Source organism: Aotus nancymaae, unplaced genomic scaffold (assembly GCF_030222135.1).
Source record: "Aotus nancymaae isolate 86718 unplaced genomic scaffold, 86718_ANA_hifiasm-v0.15.2.pri h1tg000002l, whole genome shotgun sequence".
Taxonomy (NCBI): Eukaryota; Metazoa; Chordata; class Mammalia; order Primates; family Aotidae; genus Aotus; species Aotus nancymaae.
Window position 1 is genome coordinate 35,748,467 of NW_026988413.1, and position 17,086 is coordinate 35,765,552.

The 17,086-nt window shown below is 37.7% G+C and overlaps 1 protein-coding gene across 1 annotated transcript in view; it reads left to right on the top strand.

Annotated features, from left to right (window-relative positions):
• The window catches only part of TSPAN12 (tetraspanin 12), a 78,674-nt gene that overhangs the window by 52,848 nt on the left and 8,740 nt on the right, over nt 1-17,086 (top strand). The window contains exon 7 of the mRNA XM_012474088.2: nt 412-555. Coding sequence (XP_012329511.1) covers nt 412-555 — 144 coding nt within the window. The remainder of the gene's footprint in view (nt 1-411; nt 556-17,086) is intronic.

Genomic DNA, 17,086 nt, shown 5'->3' on the forward strand with positions numbered 1-17,086 from the left:
TGAATATGTTGAGCAGTATAAAAATTTGATTAATAAAAATTTGGTGGTTAGAGATTTAATGATAAAGATAAGATGTCACCTACTTGGGTTTGTTAATGTGTATGTTAAATCTCTTACCATATATAGTAACTTGTAGACGATCTTACAGTTGCGGGTGAGACTCGGTCGTGCCTGACTTGTTTTTATGTGTTATGGGCATTATTACTTAGAATTCTTCCATTACGCAATGGTTAGCCATGGTGTTCCTTTACTACACTTCTGTCATAAACAGACTGCACACATATCATTAGGTGATGGCAGATGTAAATGTAGCTCTGGGTACAAAATTTTTTTAAAAACTGATGCTTAATCTCCTATAAGTTAAGAAAATATTTTTGTAGTTTCTGAGGCTGACTAGTGATTTTTTTACAGTTTAAGTGCTGTGGAGTTGTGTATTTCACTGACTGGTTAGAAATGACAGAGATGGACTGGCCCCCAGATTCCTGCTGTGTTAGAGAATTCCCAGGATGTTCCAAACAGGCCCACCAGGAAGATCTCAGTGACCTTTATCAAGAGGTAAGGCCATATATGGTTAACTTATTATGGATAAATGTTTTCTTAGGAATAACTTTAAAGAATCAGCAACATGCCTAAGAAATTTTCCTTCTCTGCCTAAATATAAAATGCTTAAAATTTTTCCCTGACATGTGGAAAAAAAGAATAAAGCTAAAAAACAATATAAAAATCTAAACACGAATCACATTTTAACAAAGAGAAGTGGGAAACACCAGGTTTTGTAATTAATTGGATTTTGAACTACTTTGTTTTGAATCAAGTTCCGACTGCCTAGGGATCAGAACTTGAAACAGACACAGGCAGAGTATGTAGCTAACAATGGATATGCAAGAAATGCAGGCTTTGGAGTTCCTGGACAGAATACCTATTTTAAGAGCCTCCACATAGACCACCAACACATGAAGGGGAAAAAAAAAAAACCTCTCCCAAGAAAATGCTGCCGTGCTACTCTTCAGCTCCCCCTGCTGGCTAATGATTAGTGATGTAAGTTTTAGTTCACTAAGTTTTATGCTCACTGGCAGTAAAGTCAATCCTCATGTCCCCAAGAAATTTACATACTTGTGTTTTCTGAGAGAATTGATCGGAAAAACATCCGTTACTCCATTTTAGCAGAAGTTTTTTTTTATTCATTCATTTTTACTGATGATTTTCAAACTTTGTTAGCAGCAAAATTCTATTTTCAAATTAAAATCTAAGGTTGCCCTGTCCTGTACGATAGCTAAATAGCTACATGTGGCTATTTGAATTAAAATTAATTTAAATTAAAATGTCTGTTCCTCTGTTGCACCAGCTATATCTCAACTGCTCAACTGCCGCTTGTGAATAGTGGCCCCTGTCCTGGACAATGCAGGTATAAGACATTTCCATCATCATAGAAAGCGTTATTGGGCAGTCTCTATGTAGAATGGAAATGCTAAATGTGAATCAGATAGAAGGGAAAACTGTTTAGGCTGAGGTATTGGGATCGTTTCCCAGCTACATCTCTAGTCAAGTACCTGGTATCACAAGGCACTGTTGAAAATCTCTGGCTTAACATTAACTGCTCACACTATTCATAATATAACTCATGTATATAGTAGGGCTATAAAGAATGAAAATTTAAAATGAAAACACATCAGGATTTATAACACATGCATTTTGATATATTTCAGGGTGGTTATCTTAGGAGGTTATACTTTTTTTTTCCCCTAGGAATACTGCCATTCAAAACATCTTTTAGACTGTCTGCTGAAGTCAGTTGTTGATATGGGCAGTTAATTTATATTATAAATCAATTAATTTGAATGCTGTAATTAATTAAAAGAATGCTATACTACCTACACAAATGATCCATTATATTCATGTCCTAGCTATGAGTAACTCTGGGCTGTTACTCATATCTCAGAGGACAAGAATATGTCACCATTTAAGGATATCCAAAGTAAAGTGCTTTGGACTCTGAATGCATGCCCCAAAGAAGAGTGCCAAGTATTTTTTAGGAGTTTAAAAATTGTTATAATTTCCTAGAGCTGCCATAACAAAGTCCTACAAACCGAGTGGTTTCGACAACATGAATTTATTGTCTCAGTGTTCTGGAGGCTGAGTCTACGATTAAGGTGTCAGCAGGGTTGGTTCTTTCTCAGGGCCATGAGGAGAAATCTATTTCATGCTTCACCCCTAGCTTCGGTGGTATGCTGACAATTTTCCTGGTTCCTCATCTTGTAGAAGCATCACCCTGATCTGTTTCATCTTCACATGGCATTCTCCTTGTGTGTGTGTCTCCAAATTTTCCCTTTTTATAAGAACACCAATCATATTGGATGGGGGGCCCACTTTCCTCCAGCTGGACCTTGTCTTAGTTACATCTGCAACAACCTATGTTCTAGTAAGATCACAGTCTGAGGTACTAGCTCTTTAACATATGAATTTTGGGAGGACATAATCCAACCAATTAAAGAATTATTGAAACAACTTAATAATTCAGGCTGTTTATTTTAAAAGATGATCAAAATGCTTTTTGTCATGTTCACACTGCTGAGAAGCATTGTGTTTGTATGTTTAGAAACATTTGGCTTTGAATGAAAAGGAATATACACATATAGTTTATTGTGTATATATAAATATACACACACAGAGAAAGTTGTTGAGTTAGTGTCTAAGTTCTTCAGTGATTGTGGCACTGAACCTAGTTCCTTTGTTTTGGGTGAAAGCTGAATATTGGCTAGTGTCTGTAGTAGGAATCATCAACTAATAAATGCACTGCTTATTCCATAAAACAGAAAACAGTACTAATATTTCTGAGGTAGTATTACATATAAACATATTATGGATATTCAAATATACTATAACTCACTATTAGACGTTAAAAGAACAGATGGTTACAGTATAGTTAGAAGTATAGATGTGTAAATCGAAACCTACCAAATTTCCTAGTGTGAATTGTCCATTTGTTAGTTTTTACCAGTAGCAAGTCAATATGGACAATTATTGGGCTACAACATTATTGTATAATTTATATCTGCTTTAGTGATTAATACTGATGATATGATTATAATTACTATTGATCATGAGATCAATTTACCAAATCTTCCCATAAAGTCTGAATATGGACAAATTTTCTTCAGTTTTACTTTATTTAGCTGAAGACTGTTCCACATTAAACATTTAATATAATTTTATTGTTGTAAAAATACAGTTCATCTTTACTAGTTTGTCTTAGATTGTTTTCACTAATAGTACTACTTTATAAAGGGATGCTTTACTTTCAGGATATCTATAATTGCTTGCTCCATGAATTTTAAAATTGAAAGAAGCCATACTGTTGTGCATGTGCAAATTGATAGCCCAGATTATTTTGATTTTTCTTCGTATTTTTATCTAAAGAATTTTAATAGTAAACTGGCATTGTCAGTAATGAGATGCCTTTAGACGCAGACTTCCAGCTAAGATGGGGTCTTAATATATCAGAGTAACCTGCTTTTGCATTTTACAACTAATAACATATGCTGATATTTGTAATGATTTAGTATGCAATTATATGCATAGTTGACTTACAAAAGAGGATCATTTAGTGGTTTTATGGCATAAGTACAATTAAATCCATAATTAAAAATAAGGCATAATTCCACTTTGCCCTGGAGAACATATGTTTCCTAATTACAGTGTGTCCAGAGATTATTCAGTGGGAAGGTGAGGGTTCTAAAAGGAGAAATAAGTGAGGAACAGCTGGAGGTGTTTGGGATGTTTATTCTCAAGTCGAGTGCACTGGGATTTAGTTTAGATGTCTTCAAATATTTCCAAGTTCATAATTCAGAACAGGAATTAGACTTATACATTATTGGTCTAAGGGCCAGAAGTTACAGGAAGGAAATTTCAGATCAATAGAAGGAAGACCTTGCTCATCAAAATCTATCCAATTGTGAGACAGTTTATCTTGTAAAATAATGAGTGTCTCATCACTAAAAATATTAAAGTCAAGGTCAGACAACCATGTCATTGGTAGCGTAGAAGGGGTTTTTAAATTAAGAATGAATCTGAACTAGATGAACCTCAAGGTCTCTTTTATCTTTCCTATTCTGTAAGCTCAGAGATAAGAACTGGCTGTCTTCCTGCAATCATTCTTCAGTAGTCTGAAATCAAGGAAATAAATCATTTTCAACCATCTGGTGGCCTGCATGGTCCCTGACCCAGTAATATTTTATGACGCATTTTGAAACCTTTGAAAAATGACAGCAGAAATATAGCGACAATTGCACATTTAGAAACATTCAGAAGTGTTGTTAGGTTTGGCACACAGCTCTTCAATATCCTTAATAAGCTACATACTTGTATTACAGTATAGGTTTAAAAATCCATAAGGAAAATATCTCTGACCCTCAGTTTGGATCTATCACATTCATTCATTCAAAATGATGATATGATAACCAGTGTTCATTCAAAATATTTTGTGATTGTCTCCTGGGTTCCATTTGCTAGGGGTATAGTGGAGAGTGTTGCAGATAAAAGTCTCTTCTCCCATATAACTTATATTCTAGTTATGGATACAGATGTTTAATAAGAAAAAAAGCAGCAATAGAAAATCATTACAGGTGGCAGTAAGCACTGTGAAGACTCCGAACAGGGTAATGTGCTGGAGAATAGCTTTGTTGGTGAGGGAGTTACTTAAGATAGATCATTAGGAATAGGCCCTCTCAGGATGTGATATGTGACCTGAGACCAGTTGATGAAAAGGAAGCAGCCATGATAATAACTGGGAACAGTGTTTTGGGCCTAGGAAACTGCAAGTATAAAGGCCCACCCTTGGGTGGTCTGGGCCCATGATTACTGAAAGCCCATTCCCCTGTTCTTTGGAATCACCTGTGTAACCAAACGGTAAATGCAAGGTGTAAGACTTGACCTCAGCAAAATATCAGGCTCAGAGTTTAAGTTGGCAAAGCACAAGTCTGTGGTATCTCTGTCTTCTCTCACCTGCTGAGTTTTTCATCATATCACTTACTGATGTGCTGTGTCTTGACTTGATCTGGAGAAGACAAGCATAAATAAAAGACATAAAAGATGACAGTTAGAAAATAACTCTTTATAGAGCAGGGACTCTCAATCTCTTTCCCATGGACTGGGGCTCTTCTAGGATGGGCTTCAAGGAAAAAGTGATACTGCAAAAAATTTTTTCAACATTTTCTATCCTTTTTTTTTTCCAGGAAATAAGAGCCATAGCTTTCATCAACTCTTCTTGGGGTTCCATAGGTAAAAGAATGAAAATCCATAGTTATCGAGAATAGTTACAGCACTTACTGTCTCAGATAGTAAACTTAGCATACTAACAGCCCCTCAAAAAGGCTGAAATTCCATTTTACTCCTCTGTGTGCTCCCTCAAGAAAAATAAATGGAAGTAAACAGGCTCACAACAGGCCCTGGTTCAAATGGACTGACTCAAAATGTAAAACAAAGAGGGGCAGAAAGTCTACTAAAATGTACCTCCAGAGACACATTTCTTTGTTTAGTAGTTAGAAGAAAGATTACTGTTAAAATATATTGGCTGCTTCTTCAGAAAAGTAGCATTCCCACAGATTTATGTAAGGGCTGAACTGAGACATGTCCTCCACGCTTGTGTGCCTTTGGGACACTTTTCCTTTAGACCCTCAGACTTTCTGTGTTCCATGTGTTGGGCTTGAGTTTTAAATATTCTTAATAATTTCCACTTTAACAAACCCATTTGTGCCTCTAGATGATTATTTCTTTCTTCTCCCAATGCTAGAAAACATCGACAAATAAAGGAAATTGGGAATGACAGAGGGTGTGATTGTGAAGAGATGTGACCTTTTTCCCTGAGTCTTGGCTTGCAGGAAGAAGAACCTCATGATGACAAGTGTGTATAGGTTACCAGAACTCACAGAAGGTAAACAGACTTGAAGAGGTGCTCCTCCAGGTTAAAAGTGAGGGTAGCTCATGTTGCTAAAGAAAAAAAAAATCATTCAGTGACACTTGTTAAACATGATAAGGAGCTGGTCACAGTGGTTCATGCCTGTATTCCCAGTACTCTAGGAGGCTCAGGCGAGCAGATCACTTGTAGTCAGGAGTTCTAGCCCAACCTGGCCAACACAATGAAACCATAACTCTACTGAAAATACAAAATTAGCCAGCTGCTGTGGTACATGCCTGTAGTCCCAGCTACTTGGGAGGCTGAGGCAGGAGAATTGCTTAAACCTGGGAGGTGAAGGTTACAGTGAGCCGAGATTGTGACACTGCACTCCAGCCTGGGCGACAGCGAGAATCTGTCTCAAAAAAAAAAAAAAAATGTTGTTGATGATAAGGAAATCTTGATTTCAGTGGGGACTATCAGGATAGGAATAAGGCCACTGCAGTGTGGTCTTGCAGTGGGGGAGACAGATGGACAAGTAGGAATTTATAGTTGAGGAACAGGTTGTGGGTCAGAGGATGGAAAATCATTAAGAGGAAACATAGTGGTGAGGGATGGGACTCTGGCAAACCTTACCTAGCAAGATTCTTACTGAAGACAGGCCAGAGTGATCAGACATCACCTGGAGGATAGGTGGAGGAGGAAGAAGCCAATTAGATGTCAAGGATGATCAAGTGTGAAGAATGGGAAATCTAACTAAACCAACTTACCAAGATTCTTGCTAAAACTGGACAATGCAGAGACAAACACCAAAGTCCAAACATCAAGGTTAGGTTGAAAAGGAACTCAGTGGAGCCTGAATAGAGATTGGTCATGGAGAGAAACTTTGTCAGTGGTGAACCATGTGGGATGGACTGTTTGAGGGTTTTCTTCTCTCAGTTGAGTATTATATGATGTTTGAGTTGACAGTCATGAAATCACTCTCTGAACCTTCATCCTCATTAGAAATACTATCCTCACCTGTTTCCTCTATATTCTGCTGTCCTTGGAAAATGATAATTGTTTTATAACCAATATTTTTTTCCTGGGCAATATTTTAGTTCTCAACACTTTTTATTAACACTCCTTTCCTGTTAACATCTTTGACCAATTAGAAAGATGAGCCAATACTGTATGTCTATTTGTTTTGACTGGTAGAAATAACTTTTGCTTTATAATTTTCATATACAACATTCTGTTATCATAAATGTTTCCTCATCCCTCCTGAGCCAGAGGTGGAAACCTGACGGAGTGTTGGGATAAAAAGGCCAGGGTTGGGGGTGGACTTGGCCTTCTGGTAAGCTCCACCTAGTTATAAGATTAATTGTTTTTTTTTCCAGACAACCCAGCTCTCCGGTTATTAGTAGGATTCTACTTCAGACCAAGTAAATTGCCACACCTGAAACAAAACAAAATTAGAGGCAAGTATTAAAAGATAAGGCCAAGGCAGGGTGTGAGAGGTCATAGCTTAGACCTCCAGCTAGGTACTGGCTAGTTACATCAACATGGAAGCTGGTCAAGTCTGCATAGAGCAGATTCCCCACATCAGTGGGTAAGAGAAAAGGTAGGAATTGGAAAATCTTGAAGTGGGGCACAAAAAAGGCGCCTGACACAGAGCAGGCAATCCTTAATTGCCATTGTCTTTATGTTGAGATACACATGGGAACACATAGCAGTGGTAGTAACTCTTTGGGCTTCTGGTCTTTTTTTATTAGTAGTAATATTTTTTAAGAAACTGATGTTTATTTTCCATCAACTTTACTTACATGTTGCTTAAGAGCCCATGCAAGAACAGCTTAAGACCATTCAGTGGTTGCTCCTACCCATTCAGTGGCCTGAGCAGTGGGAGCTGCAGACCAGTCTTCCGTCTCAGGCCGAGCACTCCAGTCTTCAGTAGGGAACTGCTGAATAGACCCAGAGAGCACCTGCCTACCTTCAGACCAGTCTGTAACCTCAGGCTGAGTAGCAGTGAACTCAGGACCTGGAGCAGTCCATTCTCCCTGAAATTCCTCCTTGGTCACAGCCTTTTCAGCAGCAGCCTGCTCTTCTTTTTCAATCTCTTCAGGATCTCTGTAGAAGTAAAGATCAGGTATGCCCTCCCACAGGTGTTCATGGGAAATGGTGCCACGCATGCACAGAACTTCCCGAGCCAGCATTCACCACATCATTCACACTGAGTGAGCTCCTTTATTGTTGCATGGTATGGCAATGTCCACATAGCACCGAGGAGAATCTGTGTTACAAAGAGCAATGTACATTAACATAAGACGCCTCCGTGAGAGGCTGGTGGTCATGGGCTTCCAATCTTAAAGAATAAGTAGCTGTAAGCCATGTGCAGAAAATATTAGGGTAGCATGGGACTGAAAAGGGCATTCCCAGCCAAGAAACAATGGAGCAAATTTAGAGCTGGAAGCACAGGGTGTGAGAAGAGCCACGTTTACAGGGATGCACAGGGCAGGGATTAGATTCTGAAGAGTCCTGTATGTCCTGATAACATGTGGGTATTCTATACTGAAGTCTGTGAATAGTTGCCAAATAAAAAGAAACATATCACAAATTTGAGGCACTACTATAAAAAGAAGGTTTAGGACAATGCAGTTATAGGATTCTGTTTTTTTAATAATGAAACTTTGTTCTCAGATAAACATCCATAAAGCCTCCTGCCCAGATAGTAAACATCAGGCAGCTTTCAGTTTTCAGGCACAGTGGTTATTTAGATGGAATAGCCCCAAGAATTTCGATTCTCAGGGTTCTTTTATATAAAGCCAAAGATGCTCCCTCCTGTCTCTCTGCTGACTTCATTATCTCCCCTGCGAGTAGCTGCTGATGAGATCTGGTTGACTCTGACTTAGGGTGATATCTGTTTTATCATTCAAAGCCCTGCGGGATCAGTTTGGGCTTGGTAGGGGGAAGATCCCTTTTTATCTTCAGGTTTTGCTTGATCTAATCAGGCCTTGAACTCTTCTGCCAGTTTTGTTTCAGGTATACAAGTGCATTCTTCTTTCTTTCACTCTCTTTCTTGACATCATTCAATTGTGAGTTTCCTGTTCTCTATTCCCTATTCAATCAAACAACTTTTCCTCTTGGAATTTATTACTAGAGACTTGCAAATTTTGCCCTTAAAATTTATGGATGTAAAAGCCATGATAATATTTTGACCTGAAAATATACCTTACAAAATAACAATTTTAGATTTAAGCTTAAACATCATAATATTGGCATTGTTGAGAATGAGTTGAGGTGGGGATTAAGCTGAGGATTGGCTCTTAAGGCAGGGAAATTAAGGTAGGAAACTGTAGCAGATAACTCATGTGATGGTAAGGGCTAGAATTCAGGTTGTGGCAGTAAGTATGGAGAGGAAGGAATGAATGTGAAAGATATGTCAAAGGTAGAATGAACAGGACTAGGTTGTAAATTGGCTGTGGGGCGTGAACGACAGGGAAGTTGCAAGCATTCTTGACTTTGATTTGGACTCTGACAGATGAGGAAGCCATTTACTGAAGGGAGAGGTTAGAGTTGATTAGTTCTATTTTGGAAATACTGGATTTAAGGTTCTTGTCAGGCATTCCATGTGCAGAAACCGAGGTAGCAATATGAGCTTAGGAGACAGAACTCAGCTAGAGATATGGATTTTGTTTGTACAAATTAAGGAAAGGGCTAACTCAAAATACAATGGCTTGGATAAGGTGGGAGTTTATTTCTCTTTCATAGACCAGTGACCTGGTCCAGGCCTCCAGGCAGCTTTGCTGCACAAGTTCATCCAGGGGCCAGAATGATAAGACAACTTTACCTTTTAAATACCCTGTCTTCCAAAGTTGGTCCTGTTTTTCTCCAGTTCCAGTCACGGGGAGAAAGAGAGTGAGAAGAAGAACACCCAATGCATGAAGGCCTACACTCGTCACCACTGCTTAGATTTTATTGGCAGGAACTCACATGGCTTTGCTTAGCTGCAAGGGAGGCTGGGAAATGTGGTCTGGCTAGGAAGTTACGTTCTCATATACAACATTAATTACTGTGGATCAAGTGGACAACAGATTGGTGGGTGGGTGGGTGGGAGGGAGGACTAAGTTTATACAGGTGTTGTCAGTGTACATGAGGCAATGAAGGTATGGAGGGAAATAAGACTACACAAGGAAATGATGCAATATATGCAGCCAAGTACAGAACTCTGTGGCCTGCCAACACTTAAGGACAGAGATAGTAAAATTTTGAGATGGTGACTGCATGGTAAGTAGCAAGCTGAGTGTAGAGATTTTTCTCTTACACATCCTAATTCTCTTATCTCTACTAAGATATTAATAGTACCCACATCGTTGTAATATACAAAGATAAATTGAGATATGACGGGAGAATCTGTTAGTATACCACTTGCCACAGTGGTAACTGATGATAATAATAACAATTTATGTATTTATTAAAGTAAGTAGAAAATTTATTGATCTATGATTAGATTTTTAGCTAGGTAAATTGTCCCTAGTTTTGCTTGAAATGACAGGGAAGTATGCATTTTTTGTTTGTGTGTTTTTGCAGGGGCTGAAGGTAGATTTTTCAGGTCAGAGTTTTTGGGACTTGGTCCAGTTTCTCGCTTTGCTTGTTTTAACACCCTCCAACTTCTTATAGATGCAACTTTAAGTTGCCCAAATGGGCCCCCATGAGAGAAAATGTTTGCATGAGGGGTTTGTGAACAAACTGCTCCATGAGCATGGAGCTTTCTGGGTTTCTGGGTTTTCTGATCCTAGCCTCTTTGTAACTACATTTTTAGGTAAAAATGAAAAATGATCAGTAAATGCAGTCTTTTACATTTGGTTATTCTACCTATGTAAGGAATTTTGTGAGTATTAGGTGAGACATGAGGATCTTTCATATATTAAGAAATACTAAGATGATTTTTTTTCTACTGCATTTCCTATGCACGGATTTAGTTAACTTTCTGTTCTCTTAAGAGAGAGCTAAAGAACAAAAAGTCTTGTAGTGAATTTTATTGCTTGCGGCTTTTTTTTTTTAAAGGAGGTATTTATTTCCCTGCAGAGTTTAAGATTATCAGTGTAGAACTTTTGGTCTAACCTGTTTAAATCTAGTGAACTCATTAAGTGCTATCATTCACTTCAATTCTAGAAGAAAGAAGGCTAAAGATTGTATATTTGCATCTGATAATCAACATAGTTATCTCAAACTTGACAGTCATGTTTATTTACAAAAACATTAATATTGGCATGTATTGGCACCTAGATTTTATTTATACTTTATCTTCACAAGCATGTTAAAAGGCCTCCCGACTTTTTGATGTGGTCTGTGAATATTGAGTACTGAAAAGCCATGGGTGTTCTTCCAATTTTAGAAACTCATTTTGGAGATAGATCAGAGAATAATTTGAAGTGTATAATTTCCTCAAGTGAAATGAGATATCCTGACATGCCTTCGGATAGATTCCAGGAAATGTAGGGATTTGTGATTTTTCTCTGATAAAGGTACATTATTATTTACAGCTAATAGTTGACCAGAATTTTAATATTGTAGCAAATAAAGTAGGTTAGCCAACATGTCTTATTCATACCTTTGAATTATCTGAGCTTATTGACATGGAGCTAACCTGGCTTTATTTAGGAAGAAAACATATTCAAGTAAAATCAATCCAGAGTATTTTACTTTGAGAAAAACAAGTAAGTGCACTTCAGTTCTTTCCTATTCTGAATAAAATATTATTTGTGAAACGAAATGCAGTTTAGAAATTTATCATTTGTCTCCTCTTTTTATTCACTCTACAGAAATGTTTGTTTATGCAACTAAATATCTATAAATAGTATAATAAATACATATAATCACATCTATTTTTTTTATGTAGACTTAATGTCTTACTTTTCAAGACAAGTTTATACTGGAAAATGTAAACCTTATGGATAACTATTTGACTGGCTCAAAGTATGCTCAGAGTTATGTTCAGGTTGAATTACTTCAATAAGAATGATTCAGAACAGACAGAAAACCCTGGAGCTATTTCAATGAAGAATTTACAGTGTGACTGAAGAGGTCAATCATCTTATACAGACAAACCTGGAAAAATACTGACTGTCCTCTCAGGAAGAGAGCTATTCTTTTGAAAAGTTGGTTCTTAACTTTAAGTTCTTGTGAAAATGATTCATTGATATTCAGCCTGACACCTGTGTTAGGCCATTCTTGCATTGCTACAAATAAATACCCGAGAACTAGGTACTTTATAAGAAAAGAGGTTTAATTGGCTTATGGTTCTGCAGCCTATACAGGAAGGGTAAAGGATAATGGCATCTGCCCCTGGGAAGGCCTCAAGGAGCTTTGACTCATGGCAGAAGGTAAATCGGTGGCAGGCACATCACATGGCCAAAGCAAGAACAGGAGAGAGAGATGAGACAGGTGCTACACACTTTTAAAGAAACAGATCTTGTGAGAACTCTGTTATCACCAAGAGGATGGCCATTCATGAGGGACCTACCCCCATGATCTAAATACCTCCCACCAGGCCCTACTTCCAACACTGTGGATTACATTTCAACATGAGATTTGGGTACATTCAAATGTACTAACTGTATCAACACCTGTATGCTGCAAGCTTCTACATGCCTAATGAGTCAGCAAAGAAATATTAAATTGTATGTACTATAGAGAAATGTGTTTTATTTAGATATTTATACTCTGTATTTTTTAAAATTGAATTTATTAAAGGATATAGGGCAGCATACAACAAAATACAGTAACTTAATAAAAAAATATAAGCAGAATTGGAAAGTCAAGGTTAAAGGAAAGAGTAAGCAAATGTTCTTAACATGAAGACAGACACAGTTGCTGTGGTTGAGTGTCCTGTTTGCCTCTCAGCTTTCTGACAGCCCAGATGAAAACGAGGCACAATCATCAGCATAATTCTAATATTAGGAGAGCAAACATTCTAACTTCAAAGGGTGCAAAATTGTAAATCTTTTATCAAGTGGGATTTTATATCTACTACTTTATTGAGAAAAATATCTTCAACATTATTTTTCACAAATTTTATAGAGCAGTTTCTTATGGTGTTTTCTAATACACAGGATTAAAATACACCTCGGTGGAGAATAATATGCAAGAACATAGGTTAACATATTCCAAGTTGGCACATTTTGGTGACCTGGTTTGACGGATGGACATAAAGTACTAAGATGTCAACTGATTTCATTCCTTTTAAATAATATATAGTTGACACCTCTTTTGGAAGGATTCTTGATAGAGAAGCATAAAATATAATTTAATGAATTCTGATGATGAATTTAAGGACTGAAATTCTGTCTTGTTTGAGGAGTTAACTGTGTGCTTTTTAAACAAAATGAGGAAGTGATCACCTGATATTTTGCTATAAAAATGGAGGAGTCTTAGGACTTTCAGTTGGAATAAAGCACACTTGCCCACCTGTGTGTGAAGATAATCTTAAGGGACCAGTGATCTGGAAGGATACCAACTCCCAACTATGTTACATGTCAATACAATTGCATGTCTCCATTTCTGGACAACCGAAAAAGGCTTTTTTGTCACTGGAATACAAACTCATATTTAAAAACTTTGATTATCTTAATATTTCATTGCATTTTCTAGTTTCTTTAAAGTTACAAATCAATGTCATTTTCAAAGAAATTGACAGAATCAACACAGTCTAGAAAAGGATCAACAGAATGATGCAGTGTACATATTTGGAAAACTTGAAAACTAGGACTATTTAGCCTGGAGAGGAGAATAGTTATAGGGAAAGGGATAATAGATTCTTCAGATATGACTCTCTACCTTATGGAAAAAGGAAGAATTGAGAGCAGAGTTAGAACCAGTGCATCCTTACAAAGAAAGCAGGCTCCCACAAGGGAAGGGTTGTTAAGAATGAGTGTTATTCCAGTGTGGACAGGATTGCCTAGTAAGGTCAGGAGTCCCTCTCATTAGAATTGCAATTTCATTGATTGTTTTTTTTGCCCCCTGTGAGTCATACTTTCTTGTTTCTTTGCATGTCTTATAACTTTTTTTTAAGAGAACAGAACATTTAAAATTACAATGTGACAGCTCTGGAGATAATATTCTTCTACCTCTTCACGTTTGCTTGTGTTGATTTCTGGATTTGATGGCATTTTCTAAACTAATTCTGTAAAGGCTATATACTTTGTCACGTGTGGTCACTGAGAAGTTTCTGCTTGGTTAGCTTAGTGGTCAGTTAATGAATGAACAGATTTCCTTAGATGCCTGGAACCAGTGAGTCTCCCTGTCTTTGCCAAGGGTGCAAAAAATTTCAAGGTCAACCAGAGTAGAGATCTTAGGATCTTTGAAGGTCTTTCCTGGGCCTATGCACAGCCCCTGAACCTAAGCACAGCCCTACTCATGTGTGCAATTTTCTAGATCTCCACAAATATCAGAGTTTTTCAAGCCCCCTTGTGCACAACTGTTACCAACTGCCTCAGGCAGACTCAGAGATCAATAGTTACCTCTGACTGTCATTGCTAACCCTCTGAGGAGGGAAGGGGAGGAGGCTGTTCCCCTAGTTGAGCTTCAAGCTTAGGTTAAATAAAGACATCCTTCTGAGTGGGGTCTTCCAGGGAACCACCACACCAGACATACAATGACAGTCCTCTGGGAATGTGGCTTTCAGTGAGCTGCAACCCCATTCTGCCCCCTCTGGTGGCGGCTAGGCTGCCAGTTCTCACCAGGATTGCAGGCTCTTGGCTTTCCAGGCTACCAAGGGGAGCAGGGATGGGAATAGGGTAAATTAAAATTTCACAGACTTGCTGTTCCTACTGAAATTCAGCAGCTTTTCATGAATAAATGTTCCTCAGGTTGCTGTAAGAATTTGGTTAATTTCTAAATTCTAGAAAAATTGAGGCTAACAGTTTTTTGCTGGTGTTTTCATTGCTTACATGAGGAGAGATTTTTTTGGATGTCCTTCCTATGCCAGGTTTGCTGTGTCACTCTACAAGTGGTTTTTTTTTTTTTTTTTGCCATGTTTTTAAAATATAAAAAGTTGAATTCATAACTTCCAAGGCCAACCTCCCATTCTAGAATGTTCAATGTTAATAGGTCTCATTCCCCAGCCATCCTAGATGATAGAATTTACTGTACCACTTTAAAAATAAATGTGATTGTTTAAGATAAACTGAAATAGACTTTAAACAGTGCCAAAATATGAAACATAATAAATTGTACTTAATTATCAACTTCTGCCTTGTTTTACTCACAGATTTAAAAAGGAAACATTACTTTTTTTTTAATTGTACTTTAGATTCTGGGGTACATGTGCAGATCATGCAGAACTGTTGCATAGGTACATAAATGGCAATGTGGTCTGCTGCCTCCATCACCCTGTCATCAATATTAGGCATTTCTCCCCATGTTATTCCTCCCCACCCTCCCTACTCCCCACTGTCCCTCCCCTAGTCTCCCCCAATAGATCCCAGTTTGTGATGCTCCCCTCCCTGTGTCCATATGTTCTCATTGTTCAACACCTGCCTATGAGTGAGAACGTGTGGTGGTTGATTTTCTGTTCTTGTGTCAGTTTGCTAAGAATGATGGTTTCCAGATTCATCCATGTCCCTGCAAAGAACATGAACTCATCATTTTTTATGGCTGCATAGTATTCCATGGTGTATATGTGCCACATTTTGTTGTCCAGTCTATTATCGATGGGCATTTGGGTTGGTTCCAGATCTTTGCTATTGTAAATAGTCCTGCAATGAACATATATGTGCATGTGTCATTATAATATAACAATTTATAATCCTTTGGATATATACCCAGTAATGGGATTGCTGGGTCAAATAGAATTTCTATTTCTAGGTTCTTGAGGAATTGCCACACTGTCTTCCACCATGATTGAACTAATTCACACTCCCACCAACAGTGTAAAAGTGTTCCTATTTTTCCATATCCTCTCCAGCATCTGCTGTCTCCAAATTTTTTAATGATTGCCATTGTAACAGGCATGAGATGATACCTGAATGTGGTTTTGATTTGCATTTCTCTAATGACCAGTGATGGTGAGCATTTTTTCATGTGTTTGTTGGCCTCATACATGTCTTCTTTTGAAAAGTGTCTGTTCATGTCCTTTGCCCACTTTTGAATGGGTTTGTTTGTTTTTTTCTTGTAAATCTGTTTTAGTTCTTTGTAGATTCTGGATATTAGTCCTTTGTCAGATAAGTAGATTGCAAAAAATTTTTTCCCATTATGTTGGTTGCCAGTTCATTCTAATGATTGTTTCTTTTGCTGTACTGAAGCTCTGAAGTGTAATTAGATACCACTTGTCTATTTTGGCTGTTGTTGCCATTGCTTTTGGTGTTTTAGTGATGAAGTCCTTGCCTATGCCTATGCCCTGGATGAATTTGCCTAGGTTTTCTTCTAGGATTTTTATGGTGTTAGGTCTTATGTTTAAGCCTTTAAACCATCTGGAGTTAATTTTAGTGTAAGGTGACAGGTAGGGGTCCAGTTTCTGTTTTCTGCACATGGCTAGCCAATTATCCCAACACCATTTATTAAACAGGGAATCTTTTTCCCATTGCTTGTTTTTGTCAGATTTGTCAAAGATCAGATGGTTGTAGATGTGCGGCATTGCTTCCCAGGCCTCTGTTCTGTTCCATTGGTCTATATCTCTGTTTTGGAACCAGTACCAAGCTGTTTTGATTACTGTAACCTTGTAGTATAGTTTGAAATCAGGTAGTGTGATGCCTCCAGCTTTGTTCTTTTTGCTTAGGATTGTCTTGGCCATGTGGGCTCTCTTTTGGGTCCATATGAATTTTAAGGTGCTTTTTTCCAGTTCTGTGAAGAGGGTAATAGGTAGCTTGATGGGGATAGTGTTGAATCTGTAAATGACTTTGGGTAGTATGGCCATTTTCACAATATTGATTCTTCCTAACCATAAGCATGGAATATTTTTCCATCTGTTTCTGTCCTCTCTTATTTCCTTGAGCAGTGGTTTATAGTTCTCCTTGAAGAGGTCCTTTACATCCTTTGTTAGTTGTATTCCTAGGTATTTATTCTCTTTGTAGCAATTGTGAATGGGAGTTCATTCTTGATTTGGTTCTCTTTTAGTCTGTTATTGGTGTATAGGAATGCTTGTGATTTCTGCACATTGATTTTGTATCCTGAGACCTTGCTGAAGTTGCTTATCAGTTTCAGGAGATTTTTGGCTCA